This window comes from Gopherus flavomarginatus, chromosome 7, assembly GCF_025201925.1.
Source record: "Gopherus flavomarginatus isolate rGopFla2 chromosome 7, rGopFla2.mat.asm, whole genome shotgun sequence".
NCBI classification, from domain to species: Eukaryota; Metazoa; Chordata; order Testudines; family Testudinidae; genus Gopherus; species Gopherus flavomarginatus.
Genome location: NC_066623.1, coordinates 85,025,963 through 85,042,510, shown reverse-complemented (window position 1 = coordinate 85,042,510; position 16,548 = coordinate 85,025,963). Strand labels below are relative to the sequence as shown.

Here is a 16,548-nt window from a genome sequence, read left to right as displayed (position 1 = left end):
TGGTAAAATATATTAGGTTGATTTCTACACTGACATGTTCAAGATGGTTAAATGAAACCAGTGTAAATTGGCAAAGCTAGGTTGTTCAACAAAACTAATCTATAAATCTGTAGCCCCGTGTTGCCACTACACCTAAGAATTATAGGTGCTGGAACTAGTGGTTTCCATCATATACAGGGTTTACAATTTGGTTCAATAGCTCTCAGCACCCCCAATATACAAATTGTTCTAGCACTCCTGCTGAGAATTACTTTGTTTTACGTTGGTTCATTCTGCACTTCAGAATTCTAACTTAGTCACAGTTTATGACCTTGTATTGGCTTAATACAGATCTTCATCACCACATTTGGCCCACTGAATCTATCTTCTAGGTATGCGTGTGGATACAATTCTGCACCAGGGATAACAAGAGTTGTATATCTCTGTGGTGCTGGATAAATAACCAATTTGGAAAAGATAACACACTAGCTGATTTTTAGAATTCTGCATATATTTTAATATGTCACTTACCATACATTGACATCAAGCCCTTCAATTCGTTTTGCGTTTTTGTGCTTGAAGGCCATTGTCTACAAGATCAAAATATATAGACAAAGGGGTTTTGTTAAGAATTACAAAGTCTTATACTGTTAGACATTGTAACGTTGCATGAGAAACCCTCTCCTATGCCCTTCCAAAGATACCATAACTGAACAAGTTCAATAATATAACATTACTGATATTAATGGATGATAATAGCTTGAGTTCAGTCTAACATTAAAATAAACAAAATACTCTACATTATGACTTACCACTACACAAACTCACTGAAGTCAGGAAGAGATGGAGGTCACGGCAGAATGTAGTGCACAGCATTTGCCAGTGACCTACAAATGGGAAAAAAAGGGTTGAACCCTTTTTAAAAAAAAAATAAAATAAAGATCTGAAGGGCTGAGTGACATTCCTCCCTTTCCGATTTGAAAATCTGTATTTTCTACACAATTTTCCCAAGAAAAATCTATGGATGAGTTCAGAACAGGTAGGATTATGACATCAGAGATGCCATGGAAATGAAACACCATTCTGTTCTATACAGGTTCTCATACTATGCTCATCTCCAGAGTATTTGAGCACCATTTAGTACTGTACATCTGTTCTGGTGTTTGGTCATCCTCTTTCCCCCAGAGAGAAGTATGTGCAGTGAAGCATCTTTTTCTATCAGTTTATTTTATTTCTTTATAAAAGGGCTGTCGATTAGTCGCAGTTAACTCATGTAATGAACTCAAAAAAATAATCTCAATTAATTGCACTGTTAAACAATAGGACAGCAATTAAAATTTATTAAATATTTTGGATGTTTTTCTACATTTTCATATATTTGATTTCAATTACAACACAGACTATGAAGTGTACAGTGCTCAGTTTACATTATTATTTTTACTACAAATATTTGCACTGTAAAAATGATAAACAAAAGAAACAGTATTTTTCAATTGCACCACAGTACTTATATGAGGTGAATCTCTTTATCGTGAAAGTGCAACTTACAAATGTAGATTTTTTCTTATTTCATAATTGCACTCAAAAACAAAACAATGCAATATTTTAGAGCCTACTAGTCCACTCAGTCCTACTTCTCATTCAGTCAATTGTTAAGACAAACAAGTTTACATTTACAGGAGATAATGCTGCCCACTTCTTATTTACGTCACCAGAAAGTGAGAACAGACATTCTCATGGGACTTCTGTAGCTGGCATTGCAAGGTATCTACCTACCAGATATGCTAAACATTCGTATGCCCCTTCATGCTTCGGCCACCATTCCAGAGGATATGCTTCCATCCTGATGACGCTCATTAAAAAAAAGAATGTGTTAATTAAATTTGTGACTGAACTCCTTGGGGGGAAATTGTATGTCCCTGGCTCTATTTCTCGCATTCTGTCATCTGTTTAATGTTATAGCAGTCTCAGATGATGACCCAGCACATGTTGTTTGTTTTAAGAACACTTTCACTGCGGATTTGACAAAACACAATGAAGATACCAATGTGATATTTCTAAAGATAGCTACAGCACTTGAACCAAGGTTTAAGAATCTGAAGTGCCTTCCAAAATCTGAGAGGGATGAGGTGCAGAGAATGCTTTCAGAAGTCTTAAAAGAGCAAAACTCCAACGCGGAAACTACAGAACCCAAGCCACCAAAAAAGAAAATCAACCTTCTGCTGGTGGCATTTGACTCAGAGGATGAAAATGAACATGCATTGATCCGCATTGCTTTGGATTGTTATTGAACAGAGCTCATCATCAGCATGGACACACGTCCTCTGGAACGGTGGTTGAAGCATGAAGGGACATGTCAATCTTTAGCGAATCTGGCATGGAAATATCTTGCGATGCCAGCTACAACAGTGCCATGCAAACACCTGTTCCACTTTCAGGAGACACTGTGAACAAGAAGCTGGAAGCATTATCTTCTGCAAATGTAAACAAACTTGTTTGACTGAGCAATTGGCTGAACAAGAAGTAGGACTGAGTGAACTTGTAGGCTCTGAAATTTTACATTTTTGTTTTTGAATGCAATTATTTTTTGTACATAATTCTACATTTATAAGTTCAACTTTCATGATACATAGATTGTAATACAGTACTTGTATAAGGAGAATTGAAATATACTATTTAGTTTGTTTTTTACAGTGCAAATATTTGTAATTGTGTACTATACACTTTGTATTCTGTGTTATAACTGAAATCATTTTATTTGAAAATGTGGAAAACATTCAAAATATTTAAATAAATGGTATTCTATTATTAACAGTGTGATTAATCGCGATCACTTTTTTTAATCGCTTGACAGCCCTAATTATATTTTATATAATTATATATATAGCTTTTTGTTTGTTAGAGAAGGCAAGGTCAAAGAAATGGACCTTGCACTTGGAGCAGTTTGCAATAGTCATTAAGATTCATTGAAATTATTTTTATTCAGACTACTCAAAACTTAACACTTATTTATCTCAAATACTGGGGAGAAAACATTTTGTTATAAACACACATGCTCTTGAATGTAGGGGCTGAGAAAATTCACATATAATAGACCTCCAAGGAGCCTTCCTATAAAACCAGGGATGACCAGACCCAATATCTGTGGTATCTTTAAAGTTTACAAACACAACAGCACATAACGAAAGAGAGAGAAAGCAGGAAAAACTTTTCTGGCCTTCTTCATACAGTCTAACAAAGAATAAAAGCGCAAACCCATTCCCACCACCCCCTCTTTATAGTGCAGACAGTAACTCAATGATCGAACTCAATAACTGCGTTAAGATCATGCCTGTGCAAAGAGTGGGATCAGAAATCAGTGAACCAAAACTTTAGTGTCAGAAACTAGGCCTAACTGGTGGACAAAAATATTGAGGGGATGGGCTATTCCACCCATCGCTCCCTTCAAGGTCCTTCAAAAAAAGCAATTTAGGGCCATTGAGCAAGCTTCACCATCACGGCTGCCACCCCCACTGTCTCTTGGAATCCATGACCATCTTCATCCTAATTCCTCCTAACCAGGCTGGGCTAGAGAGAGGGAGCCAGATGACATCACCATCTCCAGAATTTTCAGCTAAATCCTGAACAAAACCTGGGATGTAAAACTTCACTCCCCGCACCCCCGCTGTGCTTTTTTCCTTATGTACCACATTTATTTTCTTTCCTATTGCTCTCCCCTTTCTCCTTCTGTCTAATATGAGCCTGGCTTAGTCAGCCAAGACTGCATATTTTGCAACACTGCTATGAGCCTGTAACCAGAGAGACAGCTAAAAAATGCCCTAAGCACCCCAATCCTGGGATGAGTTTGCTGAGTCCCAAAGTCAACTTCAGAGACAAAAGCTTCATTTTCTTTGCTATTCTTTTCTCTCTCCCTTTGTTTGTGTCTTGTTTTTTCCTCTTAGGAAATGGGATTGGACTTTTACAGCAGCAACAGCAGTTCCAGCCCATCTCAACTAACTTCTTCTCTTTTCACCCAAAATGACAATTACTTCAATCTTTGATACCACCTAAGAGACTGTCAAAAAACACACCTCTCCAGGTAAAGGGAAAGGAACAAGGGATTTGTAAAACGAAAGCCTTATTTAATACTTTACATTTCAAATGCTTTAACTGTTTTTCATTCTTTTTCTGTATCATTAATAAAGTCTTAGAAAGATTTTAATGGTGTGTTTGCCACGATACTGTACTAAGGAAGCTGAGGTCTTTGTATGCCAAACCCAAAACTTCGTTTAAAACTGTTTAATGTTGGACAGTATCTGTGTTATATTAACACATTTGGCCCAATTATTCTACCTAATTTAATACTAACAGGCCCCAATCCTGCAAACATAAACATGCTTAACATTATTAGAGTAAGTAGCCCCCACTGATTTTGATTGTGGAATGCTGTGCTAGTAAAGTTAAGCCCATGTTGCAAGTGTTTGCAGGACAGAGGCCTATGATGTCAAATCACTTCTTTCACTATAATTTTATTGCACAGGCCAGATTCTAATCTCAGACACATGGCACAAATTTCAACAAAGTTCAGCATAGTACAGGTCTCATTTATCCCAACAAGACATCAAATCAGTTTTGGAGAACTTGGCGTGTGAATGTGCGACTGTTGCCAAGGGACATATCCAAATTGCGGTTAAAAGGGAGTTCTGGTTAGATATGGTCCACTACTCTGGTATATACAAGTGTCTAAAAGAGTACTCAACCTCTGCACTGATGAGCATAATGCAGACTGAGATTAGTGTTTGGCTATAATACACCCCCCAATAATATGAATATTTTATCGTGCGCTTTTCAATAAGCACTTCTGGCAGCGTCCCTGTTTTCACATGCTAGTCTACTTTTTTTTTTTTTTTACTATGTAGAACTGAGAAGTCTAGCGCTGAATCTCTCTAGTTAATAATCAGAATTCTGTGTGGTCCAGTGGGCAGATCATTGTATTGACCAACTCTTAAGATCACTTCAGTTGGCTACCACAACAGGCTAATCAATAGCTGTTATGACTGAATCATAGTAAGCTTAAATGGTACTAAATCTCTCTCTCCTGGCTGAAATCTTATTGAGAACTAAAAGACTCAGCCTTCATATCACAGAACATTATATGTTCTATTGTTAAAAATTAAAGCTTTCTCTCTCTATGTACCTTGATCTTAGTTTTGATTCTGATGTCATAATATGGAATTGCTGACCTTGTATTGGCTATCAAGGCCCTCAGCTCGGTTTTGGGTTCTAGCTCTGCTTACTTCAACTTTTATAGGCCAAGCAATTAACTGAAATTATTAACATGAGGTATGATTAAGAAAATAGACCTTTCTTCCAAGGAGAAGAAAAAAACACTGCTGAAGTGTGTCCAGATGCTAGTGAGAATGCTGAGAATTTCCCTATTTTATATCATATGCCACTCTTTCAATTATATGATTGATTCTACCATCCTTCAAGCTAAGGAATGGAAGTGATTTAAGATGAAGTGCTAGCAGAATCTTGATCAGTGTTAAGCAACACGAAGTATTCCCCCTTCAAGATCTAAATTCATGGCTTCCAAGCACGTCCAGCCCCTATTAGCAATGGTTGTTATAGAAAGGAGATGAATTAGAGGGGACATGACAGAGAAGGTGCTATTTACCTTTTCTTATAACAGAAGTACAAGGAGACATCCAATGAAAGTGAAAGTTTAATACTGATAAAAAGAAGTACTTTTACACAATGCATAATTAACCTGTGAAATTCAATGCCATGAACTATTATTGAAGCCAAGAACTTAACAGGATTCAAAAAAAGGATTAGACATCTGTACGGACAATGACAACACCTATGCCATTATTAGATAAGATATAAAACACGATGCAAATAAAACATCCTGCTCTAAGGCATAAGCCAACTTGGCTTTGAGTTTAGGAAATTTCCCCCAAGGGAAATTTATTCTATAACTGTACACTATGGGGGTCTTGCACCTATTTCTGAAGTATCTAGTGATGGCCACTGTCTGAGACCAGGATGCTGGATTGATCCAGTAATGTACTTACTATGTTCCATTACACTGTCCCTAGAATCTCCTCCATTATGGTGAAAAACTGCACCTTCTTCTGACAAAGTTAGATATAAAATGGTGCCACATGATTTTATAAGCAACGTCAGTGAGACTTCAAGAATTATATACAATAAACTTAATCAAGTGTTGCTCTCTCTCAAGTACCTGTATAGCTAGCTCCTATTGGCATAGTATCTACTATCCTATTGGCATATTATCCCTTGCAACACCTCTGTGAGAAATACTATAATCCCCATTTTATAGATGGGAAATGGAGGCCCAGATTCACAACGGGACTTAGGCATTGCAACACCTAAGTTTTAGGCACCTACAAAAATCACTAGAACAACAGTGGGATCCACAAAGCCTAGGTTAGGCATCTAGGGTCCCCATACAATCAATGGGAAGAGATACGTACCTTAGAATGTAATCGACAAATGCCAGCATGCTAGATGGGAAGCACGTAAGCTAGCCAATGGGAGATGCCTATTAAAGATGTGCGTTCTAAACCCCACACCTATCAAAAAGTTAGGCGCTTAAGTGCAGGCTGCGAGGAAGTACCTATCTCTGCTTGCAATCCACAGCTGGGAACCTCTCTCCTGAAGTTAGGTGGCCTAGGTGTCTAGGCACCTCTTGTACGAAATGCCAAAGGAGAAGGTTATTGTGGTGGGAGACCTAGGTTCAATTCCCCCCTCCACATGAGGGGGAAAGAGGATCTGAACAGGGGTCTTCTACCTCTAAGAAGAGTACACTAACCACTAGGCTATACGATATTCAAATGTGGAGTGTTCTCAGTCTCTCTTGTTGAAGGTGTTCCATGTTGGAAAGACTGAGATACCCATGTTACAATAGCCTAGTGATTAGACAACTCGCCTGAGAAGTGGGAAATCCCAGTTCATATCCTCTCTCCCCATCAGGCAAATGGGAGACCTGAACCTGGGATCCCTGCATCCCGCATAAGTGCTCTAACCACCACGAGGGAGGCATCACCATCACCTCTTTAATTCTGAATGGGGCCCAATCTGGTAGGCATAATCTGAGCATGCCTATTGGACTGGGGCTGGCTGGCAAATGTCTACCATTCCCTGGTTTGTGGATTGTACTAGGGCTTAAGCAGGAGATGGCATCCAGACACCTAGAGTGAGGCAGCAGTGCACATGCTCAGAAACATGGGTGCCTAGGAAACTTCTACAGGGAAAAATTTAGGGACCAAGTGAGTTTAGACAACTACAGGGTTAGGTGAGAGCAGTGAACTGCTGTGGTCTAAAACTGTGAGTTAAGCACTTAAGTCCCTTTATGGATCTGGGCCAGAGAGACTGACTTACCCATAGTCACACACAAAATGTATGGCAGGGGTCGGCAACCTTTCAGAAGTGGTGTGCCGAGTCTTCATTTATTCACTCTGATTTAAGATTTCGCGTGCCAGTAATACATTTTAACCTTTTTAGGTCTCTTTCTATAAGTCTATAATATATAACTAAAACTACTGTTGTATGTAAAGTAAATAGTTTTTAAATGTTTAAGAAGCTTCATTTAAAATTAAATTAAAATGCAGGGCCCCCGGAACAATGGTCAGGACCCGGGCGTGAGTGCCACTGAAAATCAGCTCGCGTGCCATAGGTTGCCTACCCTGAACTATGGTAAAGCAGGAAACTGAACCCATCTCCCGAGTCCCAGGTTCATGCCCTAACCATGGGACCATCCTTCCTCTCCAATGTCCACTAACATTGCCTTAAAGCAGTGGTTCCCAATACAGTGCCTGCGGGTACTATGGTGATCACCAGGGCATCTATGTGCGCCCGCGTACTGGCCGGTGGACAAGCATCCGCCGAAATGTCGCCAAAAAGAGGTGTCATCAAGAGGCGTCGCCGCCAAAATGCCAAAAAGCAGCGTCACTAAGAGACGTCACAGCCGAAATGCCGCTGATTTTCGGCGGCGACACCTCTTGACCTTGCCGCTCCTCGGTGGCATTTCGGCGGATGCTCGTCTGCCAGCCACGGTCCTCGGTGGCTCGTCGTCCAGCGCCCGCCATCCGGAAAAGGTTGGAAACCACTGCCTTAAAGAATGCAACAGATATGTAGAACAATAATCATGCTAGTATGGTTTAACATTTGATTGATTTGAATAATAATTTATTGCAGTTTTCATATTAAATGTCTGGGATTAAGACAAAAAAAAATAGAGAAAACATAATGCTTTGTGGACTTCCTCATAGAACATGGATGAATCTTAAACTGCCTAGCAAAAATTTCATTTTTATCATCGGTTCAGTGAACTAAACCAAGTAGACATCCAATCCAATATATACTTACCGGCAGCAGTGCATCTCTAAAATAAATACAGCGTGACATACATATACTGTAATCTACGAACTGATGGAATACATACTGCAGAGGTCGAAAATCTGAAGAATCTTACAGGATAAACTGTCTTCAGTAGCTGTGTCCTAATGCCAAGGCAGCAGAGGCTTTGCTGAGCAAAAAACATGCCTGCACAATAATTTATAAGATTTAAAAAAGAAAGGTAAGCCTTTATCTAGTACTTACAGATGCAAGACCAGAAATGTGCATTTCCTACACAAAGTTAAGCAATTTTAGAGCCTGAGATTTTTCTTCTTCTACCAACCCTACCCACACCCACCCCAGTAGCTTATTTCCTTATCATACCTAAATATAGGGGTGATGCTTTTTAAACAGTGAATTTGCAAGACATTTTTAATATCATGTAAAAGGAAGTTTGAATCTATTTGACAGAACTGAATTAAATAATGGTCTCTTCACCAAGAGATGGATGAAAATAAAACAAAAACAAAAACCTAAACCCAAAGTCTATACAGCTAGGGGATTGATAATGGGATATGGAAACTTGTCTCTAGTCCACTACTTCAAATCCAGCCAGGTCAGGAGCAACTAAAAATTACCATCATCTGATGGCTCTTCATTAGCATATTTGAAACAAGTTAGTGGTTGCAGATGGATTTTTTATGAACAAGTGTTCACATAGCAAACAAACAAAAAAAATTGCTGTCACAGTTGGTAGTGCACATCTGAGAAATGCTACTAAGGCAACTGATTTTAAAGTACTAAGAATCCATGCTTGAAAAAACCAGTCCCCTTTAAGGTGTCTCAAATTTGGTAAGCCAAAATTGAGACACATAAAAAAAATCACTTGTCAATGTGGAAATCAAGACCTATGTATTATTTAGTTCTTTTTATATAAAAGTAACTATCAAGCTTAAACTGTTTTGGCAAACATCAAATTTATCAGAGCAGAAAATAATATACCTACAGAAGACATTTTGTAGACAGTAACAGCCCATTCACTGACCTGAAAAAATGAGCCCAGTAAATCATGACCACAAAAAAGAAGGAATAAAAGCTGGTACTACAGGACAGCCACTTTTAGAATGTGTATTTAAGTAAACGTATTGGATGACAACGTCAAAATGGTTGTTTTTCTCTAATAAGTTCCAGTGTAACCTAACTGACCTACTTCAGAACTGTAACATCACAGCGATGTAATTATTAACTTTGTACTGCAAAACTCAATGATTACAGAACAGGAAAACTACAGACTGTATATCCAATGGGAAATGGGGAAAGATATTAAAGGGAATCTGAGAAATAATGTCTTTTAAAAAAAAAAAAGAGAGAGAGAGAGAGAGAGAGAGAGAGGTAGGCTGCTCATATGTACCTAAAAGAGAAAGATTTAGTGGACTACAAATGCAATGGAAACAATGCAAATAAAACTAAAAGGGTCTGATTTAACCCCAGAAGAGCACAAAACGTCAGCATTGAGGAGGACAGATCCTCTGTCAAAGACGAATGATTGTACCTTGTCCTTAAAGTGTGGTTCATATCAAAAAATTATTCTTTTTTTTAAAGCATCTTGAACTTTCATACGTATTGTTTCAACGACTCCATATCAAATGTGTCCAGTTAAAAGTATACTGATTCCCAACCATCACTATATGCCAGAACTACAAACTTTATCACAGTCCTGAGAGTCAAAATAGGTTGTTTCCATCTCATACAGCCATCACCAGTAATACGGGTTCTGTAGGCCAAATTAGACCCTCACTGACATCTGGGCAGTCTTACTAACTTCATAAATTTGAACAGGTGTAGCTGATTGGAACTCAGTAAACAATTCTGTTGATGATACACAAATAGAAATAGCATCCAGTAGCCTCATCAGCTTTGTGAACCGCTGGGCTAACAGAAAACACACAACAAAACCTACTTTTGACACTATAGTCAGCAGATATGACTGAATATAGAAAAGGAACAGGTCTGCTGAGTTTGATTTGTATCTACTTTTACAGACATTTTTTTCAGAATAGCACTTAGTCCATGTGATATGATCATTTATAGTAACTGTGAAATCAGCCCAGGTTTTGAAGGTCCCTCTGTATATTTAATTTATTTTATAAATATATTAGTATAAACCACATGGATAACATTGATTTTATAAGATTACACAATAGCACTATTTTTCCAACTGCTAGGCATAGACAGCCTTCCTCTAGTTCTCATGCAGCACTGCATCAAACATTTTCAGCAGTTATTCCACACTGAAGCATGCCTGCTTTGTACTGCTGTTGCTCAGTTAATAGGAACAGAAGCAGAAGATGAGACCAGAACAAAAGTATAAACAAGAACTGAAATCTTGCAAATCCTTATGCACACGAATAAGTTTTCCCATGAGTGAAGTTACTCGTGCATGTAAGTGATTATTACAACAGGGTCAAAATGTTGTACACCAAAAAAGAAAGTATGATAAGCACTATAACGGACAAGCAAGCTGAAATCTGAGCTCAGCAAGAGGTAGCATGCATTATGCTGTAGTACAGAGCAGCAGTCCTGGACCCCTGCCGATGTATGACTGCTATCAATAAGAACATCTGGAATTAAAAATTGGGCGACCTTTGTTATCACCATTAAAATACACTGAATTGTGAAAGTTTTATGAAGGGCACAGTGGGGGGAAATCATCAATATTTTGTTGAACAATATCAAGAGAGAAAGCCCAGAGTCTCAGCATGCAATAACTACCAAACTAGACTTGTTAGATAGCCTCTGTTGGTGCCACATTTTGGTTTATTTGTTCAGATTTAAAGGGGACCATTATTTAGATTGTGCAAGTGTGTTCAGTTTTGTGCCCATCAGAAATATTGTCTTCTTCCTCTTGTAACACAGATTAACTTCTTCCAAACAGAGTCTTCTCCAGCAGGAAAAGCAGACGGTTCCTTTATAAGTCCATACTCTGCTCTCAGGAGCAAAGCAAAAGCAACATGACCTGCTATGTGTTTGCCTCCACATAAACCTGCACTCTTAGATCTGTGTTGTACAGGATAGACTGATACATTCTACAGGATCAAGGGGGATTTTTAAATGTTATTTTTAAGGTGAGTTCAGTTCTGGGCTCTGTCACTTTAAATAGTTTGTCAATTAATTTGCTCTGAGTGGGTGACGAAACATTTTATAAAGCCCCAGAATAAACCTTTATTTGACAGGATACTGTGCTTGATAGACCTTGGGTCTGACCCATTATGGCCATTCTTATGTTCCTATGTTATGTTCTTGCTCATGAAAATGCATAGCTTCTTCCAGCTCAAGAACATTAAACTCTATTATTGCAGTGTACGACAATTCTAGAGGTGTTTTCAATCATAGTTGTCTTTTATGGGGAAGGGGATGAGGTGTTAAATTATCGTCTCTTAAATTTGTTGTTCTCTCTTTTTGCACTAGGTGGCCAGATTACCTGGGGACGGCTTCCTGTATGGGCAAGAAGCAGTGACTGGGAGCTCCAAAGTGTTCAGCAGTGGATGAGATGGTCTGACACTTGGGGCCCAATTTTCACAGAATCTGAGCACTTCTGGTTGTAATCAAAGGGCGTTTTGGATGTTCCGCCATTCTGAAATTCAAGCCCCTGATGCCTCTAGGCCCTAGAGCAAAGCTACCTGGAAGAGAAAAGAACTAGTGGCTTTTCCTACTGTTTCCTCTTATTGGCAATCCCTAGTGCTGTCCTCTGGTCCTCCTGCTCCCCTATCATTCAAGTAAACTGCCTCTGGTCTTGGTCTCATGTGGCTCCTCAGTTCTCTGCTCAGCATCTGTATCCCACTGCCTGGTACACAACTGAACACCTTTCCTCTCTGACCAAGATCAGATCCCAACCACCCCTACGCTGCACCACCTATCCACAACCTGCTCTCCAGCACCTGACTCCTCCTGGCAAAGTAACCCTGTATCAGACCTAACATCTTCACTACCGTTCTACCTCCTGACCAAACAGGATCTTCAAGGTAGTTCATGTATGGGTCTGTAACCGGGACACGAAGCTATCTAGTGAGAAAAGACAAGAAGTTAGAGCACAATAAAATTAACTTGTGTGAGGGAGAGAATTTGTTTTGTTCTTTTTAATAAAAGACCAAAAGCAACACTTCACTTTCCGGCGATCTTTCAATTTTTGTAACAATTCTAATTCCCTTTAAAGTTCATTGTTCTCGAGCTTGAAGAAACTCTCCTGGGCCTTGATCTCACAGAGTTAAGCCTGCATGTAGTTTTATATACTGTGAGTAGCCCCATTTCCTTGTGTGCTTTGGTGAGAAAGATGATACTCAAAAATACTAAAAACACTTCAGTCCTCAAAATAATGTATATTTACATTTTCTGTTGGACCTGCAAATATAGGAGCTTGTCAACATCAAACCAGCTTTCTCTCCTGTTTTCAAGTGCTTCAAGGGCCAAACCTCAGATGTGTGCCTTCATATGTGGCTGCTATGTCTGGGGCACAGAGGCTTAGGGCAAGGAAAGGGTCTTCTCTGACTGAGTTCACTCCAAGGTTTTACTTATACCCTTTATAAAATACAAGATAGGTCAACCCAAGAGATTATCCATTGTCCAATTATTGCTACAGTTAACATTAGGGGAGTACAGTCAGGAAAGGCAGGCCAGCCATTCTCTGAAAGGACACACAAGTCTTTGATGTGCATGAAAGCCCATTTTTATGTTGTCATTCTAGGCAAGATTCATCATTTTTGTTTCCGTGTTAGATTCATATTGCGTGAGAAGAGAACATTAAAAAAATGTACTATATGGCAGGGAGCTGAGTTGTAATTTTAATTTCCACTCTATCTTTAGCATTTAGCAGATTATATTTATTTTCATGCTTTCACTTATAACTGCCTAATCACTTCTGATTATTTTCATCCTGAAGCATGTTAACATTTGCAGCACAGAAATGGAAGGCCTTGTGGCCCCAGTCCTGCAATCTGATTGGCATGGGCTAACCCCCTTAAATTCATATGGAACTTCATTGACCACAATGGGCTACACATGGGTGTAACCTTGCAGTATGAGGGCCTAAGTACTCTCAACGTAAAAAAAATATGTCTATGATTTAGCAGAGTAACATGAAGAATTGCAGAAATGCTTTCACAGTGAAATAGAGGCTGTATCACTGAGACACACCTGCCTTAGGGTATGTTTACACTACAAGCTTTGCAGCAGCAATGTGAATACACCGCTGTAACAGTAGCTTTGATGCTTACTAGAGTGACGGAAGGGGTTATTCCATTGCTGAGTAAGGCCATATCTACACTAGCGAGCTTGCAGCAACTTACCAGTGCAGCTGCACTGCTGTAAGATTGCTCATATACAGTAGTACTGGAACAATTTATATAGTGGGGGGTGGTGACAGCCATTGAACCAAACTGTAAACCCTGTATATAATGGAAACCACTTCAAGCCAGGGTGTGCTGTAGCACCCCTCACAGCCCCCGTTCCAGCACCTATGCTCATGTAGTTGCTCTATGCTGACAGGTCAACATAATAAAACCATCTCCATGAGCTATCAGTGGGAGCTCTCCCATCGACACAGCACTGTGCACACTACCACTTATGCTGGCGAAACTTCTTGTTGGGGGGTTTCCACACCCCTAGTGACATAAATTTTGGCGATATAAGAGATAGTGTAGACGTGGCCTAAATCCACCTCCTGGTAGCTAGATTGATGGAAGAATTCTCCATAGACCTAGCTGCCTTTACAGCAGAGGTCAGGTTGACCTAACTATGTTACAAAGGGTGTGACATTTTTCACTGCCCCATTCAATGTACAACCTAAGTTGTAGACCCAGACTGAGTCAGCTACAATGCCAGTACCTCGATTTCAGTTTTGTTGGGATGCCCACAAGCCATCAGCCACTATATAAATCACACATTTCTTTATTTAGGATTGTGAGACACAGTTAGATTTGCAGCCTGATTTTGAGCCTCCACATAGTTTGGGATTTAGAGATCATTACTGAGATAGAGGCAAAATCTAGAACCAGCTTTAGAGTCTGCTCCCCATTCTCTGAAGTTTGGGGAGTAAAAGACAGTGAGAAATGTCCCCCAAACAAGCCAAGGGGCTCTCTGGAGCCCCCTCCCCTGTAGTCTGGAAGCGCTCTGCTGCCTCACGTAGTCCCTATACCCTGCCCCCCCGCGTAGCCTGGGAGCTCTCTGCAGCCCCCCCCACCCCGTAGGCTGAGGGCTCTCTGCTGCCCCCGTGCACCCCCTCCCCTGTAGGCTGGGAGCTCTCAGCTCACCCGCCCGCCCCCTGAAGTCTGGGGGGGGGGTCTCTGTAAGTTTCCCCTCGCGGGCGCAGCCCCCTGCCTACCACTGGCGGCTGCTCCGCCCTGCGGAGTCCGGGAAATGGCTGGAAGGGAGCGAGGCGCGGGCGGCAGGCCTAGGCCAGCTGTCCGCTTACCCCGAGTCCACGCGCGGCCTCTCCCAGGCGTCGCGCCTGCGGCGGCCCAGGCAGCCCGAACAGGAGAAACGCAACTCACCGTTTCCGCTTCGCCCGGCCCCGGCGCTTCCCAGCTGAGAGGGGCGGGGACAGGGAGAGTGTTCAGGCTCCAGGCCACTGTCTCTGCCCGGGCCGCTTCCCTTCCCCTTTGTGACCCCGTCCCTGCCCCCAAGGACCCACCGCCAGCAGAGAAATGCCGCGCCGCCAGGTTGGGCGCCGGGAGCGCCCCCTCCCTACTCCATGTGGGTGCTCCTCACCCCATAGTTCAATGGTTTTCAAACTCTTTCTGGTGACCTAGTTGAAGAAAACTGTTGATGCCTGTGACCAAACGGAGCTTGGGATGAGGGGGTTGGGTGTGGGAGCAGCTCAGGGCTGGGGTAGGGGAGCAGGCTTTGGGGTGAGGCTGGAGATGAGGGGTTTGGGGTGCAGGAAGGAGCTTGCAGTGCGGAGCCGATGCTCAGGGCGGGGACTGCATGCGAGCTCTGTCTGCCCCCGCCTAGGAGCCGGACCTGTTGGCCGCTTCCAGGGCGCGGCGCGGTGTTGGAACAGGTAGGGACTAGCCTGCCTTAGCTCTGCAGCATCACCGACAGGACTTTTAACAGCCCGGTCGGCGGTGCTGACCAGAGCCGCCGTGACTCAGTGCCTTCCATTCCGCGACCCAATTCTGGTTCATGACCCCCAGTTTGAAAACCACTGCAATAGAGCAACCAGGGCATGTGACCCCCCCCTTTCCCCCAAACAGATGCAGAGACCTCACTTATTTCCCTACAACAGATGTCACGCCCCTACCCCACTACAGCAACAAGATGGGGATTAAACCTTCCATCCCAACATGGAACAAGCAGGGTATGTAGCCACCTGTCCAGATTTCCCAGGATCAGTTTGTATGTGTGATTAATATTTTATTAATGTTCATAAAGAATTATTAAAAAATACAAAATGGTAAACAATGTACAGCTTGTGTGTGGTACCAAATACCATACAGGTCACAGGATAGCACGGTGTTGTAAATGTAAGGGTCCTGACCCAAAAAGAAGTTGCAGGGGTCACAAGGTTATTGTAGTGGGGGTTACGGTACTGCAACCCTTACTTTTTCACTGCTGCTGATGGTGGTGCTGCCTTCAGAGATGGGCGGCCGGAGAGCAGCACAGAGGTAAGGATGGCATGGTATGGTATTGTCACCCTTACTTCTGCACTGATGCCTGCAGAGCGGGGCCCTCAGTCAGCAGCCGCCACTCTCTGGCCACCCAGCTCTGAAGGCAGCTGTGCAGAACTAAGGGTGGCATGGCATGGTATTGCCAGCCTTACTTCTGTGCTGGTGCTGGCAGGGCGCTGCCTTCAAAGCTGGGTGCCCAGCCAACAGCCGTCGCTCTCGGGCTGGCCAGTTCTGAAGGCAGCGGAGAAGTAAGGGTGGCAATACTGCAACACCCTCTAAAATAACCTTGTGACCCCTCTGAAACTCCCTTTTGAGCCAGGACCCCCAATTTGAGAAATGCTTGTCTCCTGAAATCTATATTGTATAGGGTAAAAGCACACAAAAGACCAGATTTCACGGGGGGGAGGGCACCAGATTTCATGGTCTGTGATGTGTTTTTTCATGCCTATGAATTTGGTAGGGCCCTAATCATAAATCCAACTGTACAAGATTTTGAGAGAGTAGGAAAATTTATAAGTAATTGTCACAATCACAGGGCAAGCTATGCTTTAGACTCCATTTTGTT

At 41.7% G+C, this 16,548-nt stretch overlaps 1 protein-coding gene across 7 annotated transcripts in view; it reads right to left on the bottom strand.

The window, feature by feature from the left end:
* The window catches only part of KYAT3 (kynurenine aminotransferase 3), a 35,548-nt gene extending 20,624 nt beyond the window's left edge, over positions 1-14,924 (bottom strand). For 2 of the 7 annotated variants that reach the window (XM_050962186.1, XM_050962193.1), the window contains exons 1-3: positions 14,699-14,797; positions 8,429-8,529; positions 511-569 (exon numbers count right to left, since the gene is read on the bottom strand). In XM_050962186.1, coding sequence (XP_050818143.1) covers positions 511-569; positions 8,429-8,527 — 158 coding nt within the window. In that variant the 5' untranslated portion in view covers positions 8,528-8,529; positions 14,699-14,797. Of the gene's footprint in view, positions 1-510; positions 570-791; positions 867-8,428; positions 8,530-14,698; positions 14,798-14,867 lie in introns of those variants that run through there. The other 5 variants (XM_050962187.1, XM_050962191.1, XM_050962190.1 and 2 more) reach the window with 5 other exon arrangements.
* Between the last annotated feature and the right edge of the window lie 1,624 nt (positions 14,925-16,548).